General features: G+C 42.6%; 1 protein-coding gene across 1 annotated transcript in view; it reads left to right on the top strand.

Annotated features, from left to right (window-relative positions):
- Nucleotides 1-20,594, top strand: part of DNM3 (dynamin 3) — a 155,096-nt gene that overhangs the window by 120,517 nt on the left and 13,985 nt on the right. Inside the window, exons 18-20 of the mRNA XM_014309328.2 lie at nt 9,044-9,208; nt 13,844-14,070; nt 16,194-16,427. Coding sequence (XP_014164803.1) covers nt 9,044-9,208; nt 13,844-14,070; nt 16,194-16,427 — 626 coding nt within the window. The remainder of the gene's footprint in view (nt 1-9,043; nt 9,209-13,843; nt 14,071-16,193; nt 16,428-20,594) is intronic.

Here is a 20,594-nt window from a genome sequence, read left to right as displayed (position 1 = left end):
AGGAATGCTGCAGGTCCCATTTTTGCTTGAGCTTTAAAAAGGAGTTTAAATGGAGACTGTGGACATGGTGATCATTGATGCTCTGCTGGGGTAGGAGTTCCTGCCAGAATTTGTAGCCCACTGTCACTCTGCCTGACAGAAGGCTTATGGAAAACTCACTGATGTGGATGAGAGCTTTGAATCTTAGACCTGAATTATCAAATGAAATGTTTTGATGAGAACTCTGGCCAAGCTATGCTTGAGATATGATTAACATCTGGGAAAGGCAAATTTGTCAACACAAGATGCTGCTGGTTCTTGTGTGTCCACTTACTAAATTAGATTAAATACATTCCTTTTTCTTACTAATTTTTTTTCAGATAGGCAGTTATTGTGGGTACTACAGAGACTCTGAGAATTGGGCCAAGAGCTGGAGAGATAATCCATCTTGTCCTGGCAGGAATGTTGGCCCGTACAGTCACATCTGGGATGTGGGTGGGGTGGTCCCTGCAAGGCTTGAGTTGGTAATGGGCTGTCAAAATTGGGGGTAAAAGGTGGGCTAGGGGCTTGTCCACAAGACAGATTTCTGCACTGTGATGTGGTCCATGCTGGGAAAACAAGATTGAGAACCCTTCCCATAGAGGCTGGCTGAGCAGTGCTGGCTGAAAGTGAGGCAAAGGGAAAGGAAATGGTGCTGCTCCAGAGCACAGAGATCCAACTGTGTGAAAGCAGTGTGGGTGCTATTAAAATGCCATCTTCCTCTCCCTTCCCCTTTCCTTCCTCCCTTCCTCCCCCTCTGCTGTCAGCCTGGCCGAGGAAAAGTCAAATAACGTACGACTGTGTTCCTTGGCATCACAACTGCAATTTCCCTTCAGGGGCTTCAAACTTAAGAATGGGAGGTTTTAAATCTTGCTGATTCGTGCTATTCCAGCAAGCATATGTGTGAGGAAAAAGAACAATGCCAGCTCGAAAGAGAAATCACAAGTGAGAAATCATTGCTGCTAAATCAGGTGTTGCAGAGGCCAGTGGAAAATTCAGACACTAAGAGAAGTAGGAAATGACTTTGTTTAGAGCTGGGAAGGTTAATGAGAATGAATTAGAAAGTGCTCTCTGTGTATTCAGCCCCTAAGGATTTGAGCAAAGTTAGAGGGATTTATTTACTGATTATCCAGACTATACAACTGGCAATAAGATTAAGTGAGGAATTTTGGAACATGCTGACATTTCTTATTTGCATCATTTACTATGGAGATCATTTGTCGGTGCTGCACTGAGTTTGTGGTGAGCCAGGGCTTAGTCTGGCCCAGCAGAGACAGATCTGGTACTTCTCATGGCTCCAGGGATGTGGGGGTGAAAACAGTTTAATGTCCTCTTTTGTGTCTCAGAGAGGAAACATCAAGTTTGTCTAGGTGCTTATCAGGGGAGAATTTCAGAATATTTTCCTAGAAACCATTAATTACGGAAAAGAGCGGAGTTACAGGGGACACATTGCATTAGATCAAGTAAAAATAAAAGACAAGGCTGGAATTTATAGAGCCCAGCACTGGATGCTGTACAGAGCTCCCCCACTGCAAGGCCCCTCTGAGCCCATCCCAGCATGCACAGGGATCTGCACACGGATCTGCTGCCCTCCTCCCCTCCTCCTCCTCCTCCTCCTCCTCCTCTAGTCACACTTACTTCAACCAGGCTGCTGAGTACCCTGAAGTTACCACCTCAGCTGGAACAAATGAGGAGGGACCACAGAATAAGAGTTCAGTAAAGGATTCATTTCAAACAGAATTATGATTTTAATTCATTGTTCTGGGTACCTACCACTGAAATTTGGTGAAAAAAATGCAGCTCTTAGACACAGACATGTTAAGTTGTAAGCTGCACTTTAAACATGTCATCTCAGCCAAGGTATTTCACTCAGCCCTTGTCTGTGCACTGAGCACTTACTTGCCCCATTTTAACCTTGAAAATAAGAAAATTCCTTGTTCCTAAAGGAATCCTTCAGCTGAGCCTTGTTGCTGGAATAAGGAGAATTTTGTTAGTGACCCTCTCTTGCATGGCTACTGCTAAGGGAGGTAAATAACAGAGAAGAGAGGCAAGGTGGGATTTCACTCTTCCTCTTAATACTTCCCTGATCAGCCTCGTGGATGACTAATTTTCTTGCTTTCTGTTTTCATCCTCTTTGGTAGAAACTCTGGGATTTGTATTTGTTTTGGTTCTTAGGGGACTGCATTCCACAGCCAGTAGCTTTAATCCTTTAATCCTGACATGTCCGGCTGATGCCTCCACCCATTGATTGCCTCCTTCCACAGCACATGATCCTGTTCCCCTCACTAATGGCCACTGCTGGATCAGGCTGCTGGCTCTGGGAATGTGTTTCATGCATTTGGTAACAAATCCACAATGAATTTCAGCCTGAACATCATCTGGGCCAATCATTGCACTTTAAGTCATCATCATCATGATGAATTCCAGGGTAACTCACCATGTTTGTGACTTCCCAATACCCACTCACATGCTTCTACACTGAAATAATAGCAAATACCATGCCAATAGTATCTCATATCCTAGATTTTTTTTCTAATGTGCTCTTATAAATATGGGGCACTTCATGTGTTGTTATGACAAGGAAATTCTTTGACTGAAAAGTTTGCAAATTCCACAGTAGTATTTGTTTTATAAACAAAGGTGCTGTTTTCCTTATGCCAGCCTCTTTCTGCTTTTGCTTGTCCAGCAGTCTGTTCGGAAAGGCATGAAGCAGCTGTTGGCCCCCAGTCAAAACTTGCAGTGTAGGGAGGGTTATGTAAAAGTCCTTTGTGTGAGAGACGTACATAGCAGCAAATGGTGAAATTGGAGTGCAGATTCTTTGAGGAGAGAAAGCAATTCACAGCAAGGTTTCATTTTTTACTTGATTTTTGCAGAGAGCAAAAAGTAGAAGATACTGTAATTAAAAAAAGAAATGTTGCCTTTTCAGAAATCCCTTTTCTTGTTGCAGTGTTGTGGGCAATTTCACACCTCTTTGCACCCAGTAGCACCTACTGGATGGAAGGGATGTGAGAGGTTGCCTGTTTCTTCTTCTCAAGGAAAAGTCTCTGTACCTAGGTTTTTTCTGAGGGATGCTGCTCCAATCCTTGGAAGAGATTTGCAGCTCTCCTAATCCATCTCTTTCTGTGCTTCACTGTTCTTACCATAAAACACTTTCCAAATATTTATTTGACATCTTTTGCTGGCTGCAAAGCTGCTCATCTCTGCCCTTCCAGAAGTGATTTCTTGTGAACTCATCAGTCCCAATTTAATCTTACCTTTTCCCTTCAGGTAATTTTTTACAGAACCCTGAACCATCTTCAGTGGCTTCATGTGAACACTCTCAAAATGTTCCTTAAATTTCTGGTGGTGTGATAAGCAGCACTGGATGCACAATTCTTGTCATGATTTTATAACAGCCAGATATTATTGACTCATGCTGTGTTTATATTGCACTGTGGACACAGCTCCTTTTCTGCTGAGCTGCTCCATTCTCACATCTAAATGATTTATTCCTGCCTAAGGAACCCCATGGTGGGATTCTTGGGGTGTCCTGTGCAGGGCCAGGTGTTGGACTTGATGATCCTTGTGGGTCCCTTCCAACTCAGGAGAATCTGTGAAATCAGATACTTTCTATTCAGAATGAACTCATCTAGATTTTGAACCTGTTTCTCTCGGTCATTGTGAACTGTGTCCTGTCATCCAACTTGTTCACATTCCCTTCCAGTTTCTTCCCATCTGTACCCATAACAAACCCAGGCTATAACCCACCATCCTGAGCATTGAGGCTTTAATGAGCACATTATAAACCACACTCCACAGGAAAGTTCCCTTGGTACAGTTCTCCACTTTGCCAGTGAGCCATTGACAGCTTTTCTATGGCAATGAGCATCCAAGCAGTAACTGCAGGGAAAGCACACTTCCACTGATGAAAATGGCACTTGAGATTGTGGCAGAAAGATTGTGTGTGATACCTGTGTCAACACCTGTAAGATCTGAATCCCTGCTCCAAAAGGAGGTTAGATTGGTTTGCCACAATTAGTTATCAACCTGTGAGATGAAATTAAATCCAGCTTTCTTTGAGTTCAGGTAATACATCATTACTCCCAGTGTCACAGTTCCAAATCAGCTTCTCCTCTCCAGGGAGAGAGCCTGCCAGATTGGGAATGTTTGGGATGGTTAAAGCCTTTCTAATATCCAGTGCAGGTCTGGGAGGATTTAGCTCATGGTCTGTCCTGGGCAATGTCTGTAGCCACAGAGGACAGGAATAAGTGATTATTTAAACTAATCCAGGGAGTGAAACACTTGTGAACCAAACTGCAGTAGGGTGTATCATTCTTCTGGGGGTTGTGTGTGAGGGCAAGCCAGATCATAACCTCTGCTCAGAGCAGCTCCAGGCTGCTAATGAAGGCATAGCTGCTGAAAGGGGCAGCCTGTGGGTGGCTCAGTAAAGGGAACAGCAGTACAAAGTCAGGACATGCTGAAAGCATGGAAGAGAGTGGCAAAGTCACCCTCTGTGAGGGAAAAGGACAGCTTCCAAGCTGCCTGGGAAGTGTTCTTTTTCTGCTGCTTGCTTTGTTGTAAATACACAAAAGTAATGTATTGTCATTTATTTGTGGTTCCTTCCAGTAAGAAAACCTCACTGTGTGAAGCCATCATGTGGTTTCAGCAGTCCTCTGGCAAAAGGCACACTATGTACAGCTGAGAGGATCTTAGCTAAATTATATATCCAGCATCTAACTGCAATGAAGAGAGAATCTATTGTAAAGATTTAGGGAAAAGCAGGGGGGTTAGGACAACTGCAGTGTGCTGAGTGTTGGTGCATTAAAGAAAAAACTTACTTAGACAGGGATACATAAAATAGATTTTATATGTATTTTCAGCAGCTGTGAATTAAAACATAAATGCAATCTGGCTGGAATAATTAATTCTCAGGTGGTTGTTGCTGTTGTGAACTTGGAACTGTAAATGAAAGAGCTGAAAGCAGCTTTTAAATGAGCAATTTCTTACTGCAGCCATGGACATATTTTGTACTGCACAGAGCATTGCTTTGCTGCTGCTCTGACTTTTACCCTTGAGGCAGTCACCTTCCAGTGTGCTTCCTCCTGGTCACTGTTAATAGAATGCCTTTTTGATTACAGAAAATTGGTTGATACACTTCTCTAATGAAAATGCCAGACAAATGCTCCTTCTTGGAACTGACATCAGGAATGTTATACAAGACATTCTTAAATATGCTGGCAGCTGCCCTGAATGTAATGAAATCATGGAAATGAGAAGTATTGCTCTCTCTGTGTGGCCAGCTCAGGACTGTTTTCAGTGTGTTACCCAGTTTTGCTGTGAATTTCAAAAGGAATCACTTTTCATTAAGTTTCCTTGGGACATTCTTGAACTTGCTTATACTTTCTACAATCAGAAAAATTACCCTGATATCCTAAGGTATTACTCCTTTGTTTTGGATTGCACTGCATCCCCAATACCACACTAAATCATTCCTCTTGCAGCAGAGAGCTCACAATCTTCAGAAGATCGATAACTTTTCTGGTAGAAATGATGAAATCCTCTTGCCACTGCAGCCAGCAGTAAAATTCCCACAAACTTCAGTGGTTTGGATTTCCCAGGCAGTTTTTAGTCTGCTCTTGTAGGACACATCAGTTAATCCTTAGCACATTCTCAGTACAGAAGGTGTGTGCATGCAGGGAAGTTGGAGAGCAGCAGAGCTGTACCTTGGGTTCCTGTAGCACCTTCTCCTGCAGGGATCACAGAGCAGCTTCAGACAGGTGAGACCACAGCAGAGTGCAAGGGATTTCTATTTTTAGTCTTCTAAAGTGCAGGGATGAGCAGAAGGGAAGGATGTCTGGGGGTGTGTGGAAGGGTATACATGGAAGCACCCCTGTGGCTCCCACCTTTCCTTCTCTTCATCTGTGGTTTTTTCACTGGTTGCTTCTTTGTAGCCCTGGTGTGTTTCCATCACATACTCTGATTTGGAGTTTTCCCAGATGAATTCATTTCCTTTACCTGTTTTTTAGCACTCTAGCTTCTTCCTTAGCTTTCTTTGTTGGAGGTTTACAGAACTCCCTAAAGTAATTGCACTTGCATTCCTTTGAAGTAGCCATATTCCATTCCTGTCAACAATTAATAGCAGCATTAAGCAAGAGTCAACTGACTAAAAACCTAGTCCAGATTCATGTGCTGTCACTTACCACTTGCTGTTGGAACTGGTGAGTTCTGGCTTGGGGATGAGGAGCTGAAAGGACTGGACTGCCTTGCCTGGGAAAGGAGGCATGGAAAGCTCTTTGCACCTTCTTTGTTCTCCCTTCCTGCTCAGCCTGGCCACGCTGGTAGCAGTGGGCAGAGACTGGCAGGGTTTGCTCCTGTGCTTTGCTTTGGGTTTATTCCCTGAGCAGGCTTTCACTGCAGGAGCCACGCTGTAAGAGACAGGGACAGGGGCTGAGGGATGACCTGCACTGAAGGTGGGGTCACTGTGAGGCTCACAGAGACAAGAGCTGCTGTGAAACAATGGCCTGGAGGTGGAATAGGACATCTCTGTCACTTGGGATGCCCAGCCTCGCCAGGCACCCTCATTTCTGGCTGCTGCTGTTGGCACAGAGCTGAGGCAGCTGAGCAGAGAAAGGTTTCTAATGCTTGGAGGGGTCCTGGAGGGCACAGAACCTGCTGGAAGCAGATTTCCATTGGCATGATGCCATGCAAACAAGATGGTTTCTGGCATGAAAAGCCTTCAGTTGAGACATCAAATCATTAGGAATACTATGGCCAGAAGCTTTCATAATAAATTACTGTAAAGTCATGAAAGATTGATCTTTTTTGATTTCAGAGAAAATAAATCAACAGCATGAAGTCAGCTCTGTTACAGTTTCAAACAAGAGACTATTACCCTTTGCCTGAAAGATCAGAGACAAATTACTATTTTTACTTTACATTCTCTTGATGAGGATAATGATAAACATCTGTCACTTTGCTGCTTAGCCAGTTAGGAATCTTATTGCAATCTGTAATTTAAAGAGTGAAAAAAAAAATAAAAGGAAAAAAATACATGAACAAACTGTACTTTATATAGACAGCAAAGAAGAGAAGAAAGAGAATAGATGTCAAATACAGGGGAACTGGGAAGGGGGCATTTTTTTGTCTGTAGTTACTTGGCTAAAATCTGCAGATATATGAGAGATGTATGATTTTTTTATTTCTGTGGTATTTTACAGGGAAAATTACCATGAGTTTTTCTTTAGACATGGAGGCTAAGGAAAATAGTCTTTGCACTGTGACTTTGCACTGTGCATGGCTACGTGCAGTTTATTAACAAAAAGATTAAGGTTTTTAAGGTGGTGTCTACAAATGTTACAGCATTGAAAGCCCTGTTTTCATCAAGAGCCCTTTCATTGTCTTCCACAGTCACAGGATTTTTAGGAAGCACAGCTAATTGTTTTTAAAGATCAGCTGCTTTTCCAGTAATTCACCCGTACTTTTGAAAGGTCTTTTAGAAAACACTCAGTTTTGTTTCTAAATGGTACATTGGGTCTTATTTCTTAACAAAACTAGAACTTAACACATCACAAACATTCCATTTCATTTAGCCTGGACTGACCAAGCTGTAGTTGAAAAGGTTCCAAGTGCTCTACCTGGCAATGGTGTGTGAGCAGAAGCAGAGCCTGCACCAGGACATGAAACCAGGAATCCCTTCTTGGCCCAGTTTCCTGCAGGGAAAAGCCTCTTTGGTGACATGTTTGCATATTTAGCACTAATGGCCTTTCACTGGTGGGTTTGATACTGATCTCAGCTGCTCCAGAAATCTTTAAAGCACCAGCCATGTGCCAATTTTAGCTAAAAGCTCTGTTGTGAATGGGGCTGTGCTGGCAGGGCTCTGGCTGATACACAACTCGTTCTCCTGGTTGGCTTCTTCAGTTTTTGCCAGTGCTTTCTGTTCCTTTGTGTTCCTCATGTCCAAGGCCAGGTTGGATGGGGCACTGGTGTGGTGGGAGGTGTCCCTGCCTGCAAGGGGGCTTGGAACAACATGAGCTGCAAGGCTGGAGCACTTTGGCTGAAGTCAAAACCAAAAACACTTTGTGCTTCTATGATTTTATGCTTCTAGGTACCCACAGAAGCATACTCAGGTACTCAGGTACTCAGATTTAGATTTTACAGTTCGTGCTGTTAATGCTCTGGCAGTTGTTTTCAGAGAGAAGTTGGATATCAAAGTTTGGGGAACGTTGTTCTTTGTACTCTCTGGGTAGAAATTCCATTCTTTTGGCATCTGCAAGCCCCAGACAGCAGTTTGATTTTCACCAAAAGGTTATTATTTTTCTTTTAGGTTTTCCTATATTTATACAGGCCAGACTGAGGCAAAGTATAGGCCTTTTAGCCTCCAGTTAAAGTTCCTGGTATTTAATTAGGTCAGCTGTTTGCATACAAAGAAGTTTTTTTTCTATCCAGTGAAAAAGAGACCTCAAATATATAATTCAGCCTTGAGCATTGGAAGCAATGATGCTTTTGCTGTTATCTTTTATAATCCCTTTGTTTATATAGGTGCTATTCACATCTAACAAGTTGGACACTGAACTGCAAAATTTGTCACAAATAAGTCAGCTTTAAATAACAAAGGTGGGTTTAACCCACAGAAGAGTAAAATTAAAAATCCAGACTTATAGTGCTGCTTTCTTGCATGAGTCCAGCTGGCTGATTGTGAATGGTAAAAGATTTGATAATAAGGATTGCAGTAAGTGATCTGAAATAATTTCTTGGTGTGACATTTACCACTGTGCATCTTTGTCTGAAAACTTTCTTTAACATAAAATTACAAATTTGTGTAGAAATACATACATGTGCTTTGTGCAAAAGGTCTCATTTGGCATTGAACTTTAAAGGTCCAAATTTCATGATGCTGAACACTAATGTCAAACAAGCCATGACTTCATATTTTAACCTGTCTTTGTATGAGTTATGTTGCTGGATTACTACAGTGTAAGTCCAGGGGTATTTCCCCCAATATGTTTCACGCTTACTTCAATCTGAAAGGCTTTTTTTTTCTTTGTAGACTGAAACTGAAGAGAATGGCCAAGCAGATAATTTTTCAATGGACCCCCAGCTGGAAAGACAGGTGGAGACAATTCGAAATCTTGTGGACTCCTACATGTCCATTATTAACAAATGTATCCGAGATCTGATCCCGAAAACAATCATGCACCTCATGATCAATAATGTAAGTAACAGCTACAGTTCTAAATCAGTTCAATGTGTCTGTCAGATCTGTCACTCTCAAACACCCCTCTGGAACACAGCAGCACCAGCAGCTACTAAAGAGAGGAATTAATGTCACACTCGTGGACAAAATATTCCAATATTCCATAGCACTTGGAAGTTCTGCAGCCTTCTCAAAGGGTGGCACACTGCCTTGAGTGCTTATCCCAAAATCCTAAAGAATTCATTTACATCTTAATCAGAATATAAGTTATTATTTAAAGGTAAATCAAGGTGGGGGTGCTTTTGTTTTGGTTTTTATTTGATGTCTTGCTTTTGATATAACAGGAAGAGGAACTGGGAGCTTGGTGTGGGCAGCCTGTGAGAGCAGGAGAGCAGAGTTGTGCTTCCTTGGTTTTCCATCTGCAGGCCTTTGTCAGGGTTCATAAAGCAGTTCTTATTTTGTTTGGGTTTCTTTATATTTTCAGGTTACCATTTCCAAGGAATAAATCTGGAAGCTTTGGACACTGTTGTTTAGATAAGCAGATGTGGTTGGTTGATTTATTGTGTGTGTCTTTCTTAGATCTGAAGATTATTTGGTTAAAACCAGCTTTGAGATACCGTTGTTTTTCCACTGCAGTGAGACCTCAGCCTTCACATCCTGGCAGAGTTCTGAATGGACCTTGTTGAAAACTGAGCTTAATATTAGTGCCACTGCTGCCACACAAATTACTGATGGGACCCAGAGCCCCTGCTAGTCTGAGAGGTCATCAAACCAGGCAGCCTTTAGCAGTGCAATATGCTGGGAGGCAAATGTGATTAGAAGGTAGCATTTACTCTTGACTCAGAGCCACCTCTAGCCTTCATCTGATGGATTTTATTAGCCCTGTGGAATTTGTGTTGCACTTAAGAGTTAGGTGGTTGGACAGGAAATTTCAGTGGGATTTCCTCGTACATTTAATACAAACAGAATTTTTGCATGAGGGCAAGAGATTTTTCATTAAACTTCTTCGGGTTTAGGGGAGTCATAATGTAAGTAATGCTCTAGTCATGGCTGAGTTTTTACAAAACACTATGGGAACAATGGAACTGCTTTTTTTTTCCTGGAAATCAGCCCTGCTGTAGACTTCAGAAGTTGAGTGTGTGTCCTCACTGCTCTTTCCAGATCATTGCTAGCAGCTCGCTGCTTTGACTTAGCCTATCTCCAGTGCCCTTGGAAAGGCTGGGGTTTACCTTTCATTTCATAAACAGCAGAGCTCAGTGAGCAGTTGCTTTTGAAAGCTTACATTAAATTTTCTGCCACTCACCTCCTCATCTGGAATTGTTTAGGGGTCTCTGAAATGTGTGCTTCTCTCTCAGAAGTGAGGTTTTGTGCTTTCAGTCTCATCAGCTGTTGGTGACACTGATAAAACCTGCCAGGCTGGCACACAGAAACCACACACTTAAAATATCACCAAGCTTTCAGCTGACCTCATAGTCCCAAGCTGCATTTGGGCTTCCTAGCGAGCTGAGCCTTACACCTCCATCCTAGGGTTTAAATCTGTGGCAAAGAATCCCAACATTTTAAAGAACTGTGAAAAGTGACATAGAAGCATTAATGAATTTCTTTCTGTACAGCATAGGCAGTAAAATACCATATTGAAAACAATAGGTAAAATAGCAATTTTTAAAAATCAGAGCTATTGAAAAGAGAAAGAAATGGCTGAATCAAGAGTGCTGAGCCCTGCCAAAAGGTTGTGCAAAGATCTGGAAAGGAGTGGAGCTGTGATTGAAGGTGGGTCCTGTGAAGTTGTGTGTGTTCCTTGGAGTATTCAGAAGTCCAACCCATACACCAGGAGTTAAGTGAAAACACTTTCCCTCCCCCTTAATCAACATATTCTGTATATCTGCTGCCCCATCATGTTGCCTCCAAAACTCTGGAAACAAATCGATCCCAAGGAATTTGTTTCCATGACAATTGCAACCTCCCAAGTTTTCCTAGAACTTCCTTTCCACTTTGTGGGCCCATAAACAAGTACTTAGAATTCAAGAAAAGTATCAGATTCAAACTCAGTGTACAGAAAATAATTACATGCTGTCCCTGAGCATATTTTGGGGCCTAAGCCTACATTGTTGTGTTCCAAGTGCATCCCTTGTTCTTCCCCTAGGGTGGATGTTGATTACCTTAAAAGAAAATACATTTACCACACAGAACTGCATTGAGTTACCATTACCAATTCAAACATGCCCAAACAAAAAACACATACACAAGTTTGTATTTCATGGTGCCTTGGTATCCTGGATTATACAAGAGGGGTGGTCTTAAGAGTAGTCAGTGTATGCTCCATAAACAGTGCTGATAGTGATCTCAGCTGAGGAGAAAAACTCCAGAGGACTTGGTACTGCCAGACTGCAGCTCAAGGAATGGGTTGTGTTTGCATTTGAGGCAGTGCCATGTGTTGTCTTCCCACTGAGGATGTTCCTTGCCCCATTTCAGAGTGCCAGGGCAGATCTGGGGCACTGGCATTTGGATGCTTGCTATGGTTCAGCTTTGACTGCAGGCCTGATGTCTGTGAAGGAAAATGTTTTAAACCATTCCTGTGAGTCTGCTTTCCAGAAAGGAGCAAACATGAGTAAGCAGCACTTTTCCCTCCATTTCCAAGCTGGAGAAAGTGGCTCTGGTGGGAGATCTTCCTCTGTCTAGTACAGTACAGGAGGGCAGGAGGCTGATCCAAGATCCATCCTTAACACAGCAGTCTTCCCTTTCCAGAGGAGGGAGTTACTCAAATCCTCTGCCAGTGACAGACAGGGACCTCTCATGATAATTGTCACAGGCTGATTTTTTTCAAACAGATATTTGTGGTTTAGCAATGCCTTTACAATCAGCTCTGGCCTTAATCTAATTTTAGGACTTCTTTTTTTGAAGTGATGCCATTAAAATGCTCATTTCATTGAGCAGAATGTGATGCTGTTTAACTGTGATATCTGTTTTTAATGTGGAGTTTTTGGCAATCACAAGGAAAGTAGTGTACTCTGGCTCTTGATCAGTACCATCTACTGGAAAACAGCATGAAACTCATGGAAAAATGTTGCAGGCTTTGCTAAGAATTTGTGCATCTCCTGTCATACGTGAATGGGAAATGACAGCCAAGCCCAGGCAATGTGGTTTTGCTTCCCTCTGAGCTCTGTGCTGGCTGCCTGCTCGTTGCTGGTGACCAGAAAGGGTCCCTTGGCTGTGCTGGCTCACTGCTCTCACTGACCTTGTCTAAACACAAACATTGCCTTAGTCTCACTGTCAGCCTTTAAATCACAAAACCAGCACAAACCCATGAGCAAATGGAGCTCAGGTTTATGTAATCAGAATCCTGGGAATGTATTATCATCACTATCTCCAGCTCAAAAAAGCTTTATGGAGCAAAGCACCAGATGAGAAATAGATCAGAACAGCACCAAGTCTCAAATGCAAGGATTTGGTAGGTCAGCAGTTGGTCTATTTACCACAGTCTTATTTAATCAGAGTACCTCGAGCTTTTTATGTCTCTTAATGTGGCCCAGGTTTCCATAACCAGGGCAGGCATAGCAGGAAATCAATACAGTAAATTAGATTACTTGGAGACTTCTCCCTTCAGTTTGAATGTGTGTGGATGTGTTATTCAGAATCTGACAGACTTGCTAGAAATGAAAGACTCTGTCTACAGTAGGGTAGATTGTTGCTAAGAAAGTAATTGACAGGTATGTCATAAAGCCTGAAAATTCCCATTCCCAGGGGAATTTATATCTGATGGTACTGCCATTTACCTCCCAGTCCTTTAGACATGGCCCAAAATGGCAGCTGGCTCCTGGGAGCTGCTGGGAAATGAACGGTAAGCAGAGGTGTCACCTCAGAGATGCAGAATTGCAGCAGAGCTGGTGTAAGGTAGTGAGAGAAAGTAATTCAATATCCTGCTTCCATTGATCTCCCCTGTATTTGTTCAGCCTTGTATTTTCCATAGAGACTTTTGTTTATTTCTTTGGTGGTTTGGATTATTTTCTTTTCTGTCTGATTGTGAAAAATACCAATCACTTGTTTTTAAAATTTTAATAGTTTAATAGTAATAAAATGATTATAAAAATAGCAATATAATTAAAGTAATAAAATTTGGACAATTGGGATTAGGACAATATGAGACAATAGAAACAAAGAGTTACAGACAGTCTGGGTACCTCTATCTGGGCAGCATAAGCCTGGAAAAGGACCCACGTTAACAGAGGATTAACCCTTAAAAGCAGCAGGCTGTTGCATATTCATACACCTCATCCATGATGCATAAATTCCATTCAAACACAGGATTCTGTCTGGGCAGTGTCAGCTTCTTCCTCTGAATCCTGATGGTGTCTTCAGGGCTGAGCCAGGCAGGAAGAAGTTCATTTCTTCTGAAAATGGAGCAATAAATTCTCTTTCTCTGACAGATTCAGGTGTCCTGTGGCTGCTATCTCAGTGCAAGTAATTTCTTTAGAAAAAGTATCTTACATAGCATAGTTTCTATTTTAACATTTTGTTATAACCTGAAACTATATTTACCACACTACTTAAGAGAATTAATACAGCACAACTTTCTAACATAACACATATAATATTCATTTGAATATTTGCAAAAAGCCAATCATAAAATACGCATTTTTCCCACTGATGGAACAGGTAAAAGAATTTATCAACGCAGAGCTGCTGGCTCACCTGTATTCTTCTGAGGACCAGAACACTCTGATGGAGGAGTCGGCGGAGCAGGCGCAGCGGCGGGACGAGACCCTGTGCATGTACCAGGCGCTGCAGGAGGCGCTGGCCATCATCGGGGACATCAGCACCAGCACCGTGTCCACCCCTGCTCCCCCACCTGTGGATGACTCCTGGCTCCAGCAGGCACGCAGGTGAGCAGCCTCACAGCCTCACAGCCTCACAGCTGGACTGCATTGGCACCCAGGACAGGCACTGTGCTCTGTTCCATTCTTTCTCTGACCTGCTGAGATCTGTCCAGCAGGTCGGGTTGTGGCACAGTCCCTGCCCTTGGGGTGGTGTTGGCTTTTTATGCAAAGAACTATTTTATTTACAATAATTTTCCAATACCTATCACGTATGTTAGACACTCTGTCTCTACTCTAAACCAATCCAGAAGTGTCACTATCACAGCAGAAGATGAAGGACAAGAGGAAGAAGAAGGACAGGACACACCCAGATTCCTCCATCTTGCGTCTTGAACTCTCATTCTAAATCCTCAAAATTCTACTTTTTCACCCTGTGATAAATTAACTATTATTCTATTCAAACTATATATTATTTTATAAAAAGAATAATAACTATTATTCTTGTGGCTTGCAAATCCTCACACAAAGTTGGTAATTGTTTCCATGGGTTAAAATCAAAGGCACAGGTGTTTTTGACCCCGTGCCAAGGTCTCTGAGCCCCCTGCCAGGGTCTCGAGCCATCCAGGGCAGCCAGAGGAGTGTCCTGGGTTCTGACACTATACTATACTAAAAAATACATTAAAAATCCTTACTAAATGCTAAAAAAATAATAATAAAAACTTGTGATTCTTTTCAGGGTCCTGACACAACTTGGCCCTAATTGGCCAATAAGTCAAAACAGCTCACATCAGAGCCCAATCAAGCAATCACCTTAAGTAAACAATCTCCAAACACATCCTACATAAGCACAACACAAAAGAAACAGATGAAATAAGAATTGTTTTTCTTTTCTCTGAAGCCTCTCACTACCTTTCAGCTTTTCAGGAGAAAAACCCTAGGTAAAAAAGTCATGTTCAAAAAATATAAATGTCACAGTGGTCAGCCTGACTGTCTCGGGTGCTGCCACTGTCTTTGTTTCTTTTTATTTAAGGTTGGGATTAAATGTATGAGATGGTATTTTATGTTTGGGTGTTTATTAGTTTTTATCTATCACAGTTTTACAAACTGGGAGTTCTACAGTGCTTCACTCTAACAAACTAAAAATGGAGTTGTATTTCTTTTTCTACAAGGCTTTTTAAGGGTAAACTGTCTAATTAAGAAATTACACTTAAATTATTTTTACTTTTAATTTAATAACTAACTACTCATGGCCTGTCATGTGGATTTTAAAATTTAATTTTACAATACTCAATATTCAAACTTATGAAGAAGAAGGACTAGATTCTGTCTTTAAACTTTTATCTTGTCTTTATATATATTACTATATTCTAAAACTTTAAACTCTAAGTTTTCCACCATGTGATATTACACCCTTCTATTCAAACTCCACACCCCCAATCCCAGTTCTGTCATTCAATTTTGGAAGCCTTCTCCACAGCTTCAGGTCAAATGCAGTGTTCTCCTGGGGGTCAGTGCCTGTCAGCACAGAAAGTGTCAAATTCTCACCAACCAGGGTTCCAACAAGATCAGGAGCTCCCTCCCTGTCTGTCTTTTTGGGAAGATGCTCCTCCAGGTCTTACTGACATCTGTGAGGCAAATGAAAACATTTTCCCATATATAATATGGGAATATTTTTATATATATATATATAAATAATATGGGAATATGTTTATATATATATATATATATAAATATACCCACCTATTCTGTGGGTATGTTTATGTGAGCACCAGACAGGATATTTGCCTTGCAAGAAGACCATCCAGTGGGCTTACAGCTTCTCTGATGCTTCAAATAGCAGTTGCTTCTATCACCCCAGTTGTGTATCCCCTTGGCCTCCTTTTGCAAGCTGTTATAATAATTCAGCATGTCAGGCTCCATGTCCTAGAAATTCCACTTAACAAAACATTATTAGGACTTGAATAATAAAATCCATTTTATTCACCTCTTTGCTTGTATGCTGTCAGTGGGAAACACGTGTGTCTTAATTGTATGTGATCCTCTGACACTGACAGCAAAGGAAAATGCCAATAAAAAACATCTGTCATAAGTTTTAACTTTTGTTTAAAACAAAATACAATACATCAAAGAAAACCCAAAACGTGCGCCCCCACCTTACTGAACTTTTCAAATCTCTGATATTTCACCAGATCACCTCCTCCAAGTCCTTCAACTCCGAGGAGACCTACCCTGAACAATCCCCCCACGAGACCTTTATCTGGCCGAGGCCCCGCTCCTGCCATCCCCTCTCCGGGCCCGCAGTCGGGGGCGCCCCCGGTGCCGTTCCGCCCGGGAGCTCTGCCTCCATTCCCCAGTGCTGAAGGCCATGGAGGACCCCCCCAGGTTCCCTCTCGGCCCAGCCGGGCTCCTCCCAGCGTGCCAAGGTAAGAGCTTGGTGTTCCTGGGCGTGCCATGGTTCTCTCCCCTGGCACCGCACACAGACCCTGCACTGCTCCCTGGTTGGGAGGCGAGCGCTGCTGCTGCCAAAGGCTTGTAGCAAAGCAAAACTGGGCATTCCCTGCAGTCAGAGGTGTTTGATGGAAGCACTTTTTAGCACATAGCCTGTTTGAAAAGATAGGAAGATTTTTTCATTTAAAAAACTTCTAGTCAGTCACTTGGAAGACCCTGATTTGTTTGCATTAAGAACCCCAGTTCTGGTTGTGTTGTACCCTCATAAGGGACCAGAGAGAGAGGGAGGTCACCTACCCCCAGGAGGAGAGGGGCAGGGGTACAGCTCCTCACTTCTGCCCTTCTGAACCCTCACCAGAGGAACCAGGGGCTCTCCTGGGAGAGAACAAGAGCAATTCTTGTAGAACCAGTGGAACAAACTGGTAGGAGTCTGATTGTTGTCCTGCAAAGCCAGTCATTTCCAGCCAGTTGGAAACAGTCCCTGGTTGTCTGTCAGAGTACATCATATGGTACCAAGCAATTAGTTAAGGAACCACATTATCTTCAGTGCATTATTTCCTTTCCTTCTCAAGGCTTTGCATTTATCAGGACCTTTTAAAGTAGCTTTGCATATTGTATAATTTTCTATGGCATTGACTGCTTTTTTTTTTTTGTTATATGAATAGAATGTCCTTAATGTTTATTTTCACAATGATGTAATACACTTAATCACATATATATATATATATTAAAACCTCTGATTCTGAGGGATTCATTAACTTTCTAAATTATGAGAGGCGTGGGCAGATAAGGCAATGTTGGAACAAAGGGGTTTCTCCATTTTTGATAAATTAGCTGCTACATTGAAAGTACTCACAGTTTGGGAAAAAAAAAAAGAGCCAGCTAAATAGGAACCAAAATAAAATGTGCACATTTTCAATTTTAAAAACGGTAATTGAGAAGAGAAGCTTTGGAGAAGAATTTTCTTTTAAATAGGTGAGATCTGTCATAGTTGTCAGTAACTTAAATTTGAGGCTCAGTGTTTCTAATATAATTACCCTTTATAATAGAAAGCATAAATAAATGAGGTATATCAAAAGAATGAAGTATTTTTATACATTTGCAATGAAAAGGGCGTTGTTGCATCAATGCCCAGCTGTGAAACACTCTTTCACCTCAGTGGATATCCTGTAGCTTGCAGCAGGGACAGCTGTGGAGAAACCTGGAATTGCCTTTCCAAACTTTGTGCTGGAAGGGAAGAACCCAAGGAGCATCCCCTTGCTGGGAGAGCCTGGGGCTGAGCCAAAGGGTGCTGGCCCTGCAGCTTGCTCTGTGCCATCAGAGGCCACCTCAGAGGGATGCAGGGCTGAGGTGCAGCTGTGCCAGCTGTGCCACCCGAGAGAACCATGGCTCCCGTCCCCTGGCCTGCGAGGCGGCGCGTCTCCTTCCCCCACCCGCCCTGGCTGTGCATGGACGCTGCTTTCCCAGGGTGCCTTGCCAAGAGCATGTCTGCTGATCTTCTTCTTCATGCCAGAGGGCTAGGTGGGATGGAGACCAGGAAGGAATTTTCTAGCACGCAAAAGACACATGGGTAAGCAGCCTGGGAACGCCTCCGGTCGGGACCGCCACTGGTGGCATGAAAAGCAGTGGTGGATAAAGGAGGTCAGTGATTTTCAAATTGTAGCTGGATACAGAACAGAATGTGAGACTGCCTGACATTTTTGTGGAAAAAAATAATCTGCAATACACATCTTCTGGACTAGATCCTAGTTCTCTCTTTTAGAGCTATGAAAGCCTCAGACAGAAAAATCTCAACTGCTAAAGAATGAAGGAAGGGTTTGCTATTCTGCTGAAACTTCAGGTTTCTTCTGCTGACTAAAGTGCAAGGGAGGAAATCCCAGGGAAGGGGCTGCAGGGAAATCACCTGAGGGGGACAGTGTGGCCAGCTCCTGTGCCTATTCAATGTTTCTTTTGAGCGCTGGAATTTCAGCTACGCTTGGTCTGGTTTTAATAACAGCCTTTGCAGGATCATAGGAAATTGACTCAGAAAATGGGTCTGAGATATTAAAAGGGGGAAAAAAGAGTTTTGAGGAAGAGTTCTTGTGGAAACTTGAGCTTTTTCTGTGACTTATTTTTGAACTGGGGCGCTGTGCTCTGACTGTTCCACCACCATTTTCTGCAGGGATTCCTTGAAGTGTTGGGATCTCTCTTATCTAGGGAAATAGTTTCGCTTCCTGAGAAGAAAGCAGTATTTTTAAAGTTTATCTCCCTTTCCAAAGGAGCTTTCTGTTGCAGCCCCCGTCCCTGTCACATGGAGCTGAAAATCTGACATGCTGAAGAAATACAGAGTTTCCATTTTCTCCTGTTCTGCCTTAAGATAAAAAGATCATTTTCAGGGATGAGACTCGGACTGTCCTTGTCCAATGAGCAGATTAGCACACGTTTGATGTGGAAAATTTGGCACCTTACAGTGAGATACAGCCCATCTTTGAAAACACTTTTTTTTTCTTCTACTTCATTAGGATTTATCAAAGGAACTGTACAGAAATGGTGAGCTCTCAGCATTCTCTCACTGTTCCTCCCTTAGTGTACAGGCAAAGGAAAAGAGTTAGGAGAGCAGGAAATCATTTTCTTCCCTGCTTCGCTCTGATTCTAAAGCTGGTTTGGGTTATGTGCTCTGAATATTTCTGTAAGGAAACAGAAACTATTTGCATGATACATGCCTCTTTTAATTAATCCCACTTGAGGTGGGTGGATCTCTCCCAACAAAGCCTGTGAGTAAAGGCCCCTAGCTTTAAGGGCTTGATGCCAAAGCATATATGATTTGTGAAATATTCCCCACTGCCAGAATCTGAATTATTCCCCCTCTCTCTTAAAAGGCTTCAGTAGTATTTTGAAAGAAAATGCAGCTGTGTGCTTGGTTTGGTAGGACAGCTTTAGGCAGGCACTAGAAGCACTCCAGCTCACCCTGATGTGTATTTGCCTGCCTGTGTGGAAAGCCTGATCTTGACCAATTTAAGTTCTACTGTGGATGCCTGATTTTTAGCTTTTAACTGTCCTGAATGGGAATCTCAGCTTTGCCACAAGAAAAACAATTGAATTGGAAATGTTTTTTTTTCTCTTGGCAGCAGAGCCCGTGGCGTTTGTGGGGGTGGAAGGGTGCTGCACTTTTCTCCCTGTGTGCTGCTACTGTGGATTCACCAGGGCTTTCCCAATAAAGCCCTGGTCAGGAACCAGGAGATGGTTCCTGACTTTGTCACTGAGACAAAGGGGACCCCACAGGAGGTGAAACCCTGGAGCATGTGTGTCACCCTCAGGCAGGCTGGGGCTGGGGCTGGTCTTTACATGTGAGGCAAGTGGTGGGGAGAAAATTCACATTGTGCTGCTCACACACTGTCCCTGCAATTTACTTCCACCCACAGGCAGCCAGCAGGGAAGGGCTGGTGGCAGCTCTGCAGCTCCCCTTTGTTATGCCACCAAGGCTAATTCCATCACCTGCTGTGTTGGTAGCTAATCTACCTTGTAAGCCACCATCACATATTTGTGCCAAACTGGCAGGAAAAGGTACTTTTACCTGACAGTAACTGCAGTTAGAAATTTTCAGACAAAGTCAGGAGCAGTGCAGAAAGCATTATTGCCTGACGTCTCCCAGCCCACAGGCTCCCGCTCAACTCTTTGGTTACCAAATATCAACCATTCACAAAGTTTTCTCTGATGGATTTTTATGGATTAGAGTTCTTTGAAAAGATTTAATGAAATGTCTAACCTTGTGCATTGAATGATAAGGAGATTTTGTGCAAAACTTGCACATGATCCTCTGAATAAAATCTGTCAGAGCGCATAGGCATGTAAGGCCAGAAGGGTTATCCTGCCTGAGCCTGGGAATCTTCTTTCTCCTGAAAGTTTGACCTTGCAGCTTTAAAAGCTTACTACTGTATTTTTTAATGGAATATAAATTGTAATCAAATAGTCATTGCACCAAATTCTTCTGGCAGGATGAGTGAGAGCCCACCTTAGAGTGTTTGCATGCTGACTTGGATGATCTTAATCTGAACACCCAAGTAGGAGAGCACAGCTCTCTGTCCTCTTTGAATGGATCTTTGGCAGAAGTTATATTCAAAAAGTATAGTCTGCAATTAGGATTGTTTCATGCAAGCAAAGAG

The sequence above is a fragment of the Geospiza fortis genome, unplaced genomic scaffold, assembly GCF_000277835.1.
Source record: "Geospiza fortis unplaced genomic scaffold, GeoFor_1.0 scaffold5, whole genome shotgun sequence".
NCBI classification, from domain to species: domain Eukaryota; kingdom Metazoa; phylum Chordata; class Aves; order Passeriformes; family Thraupidae; genus Geospiza; species Geospiza fortis.
This window is presented reverse-complemented; position numbering and strand designations above follow the sequence as displayed.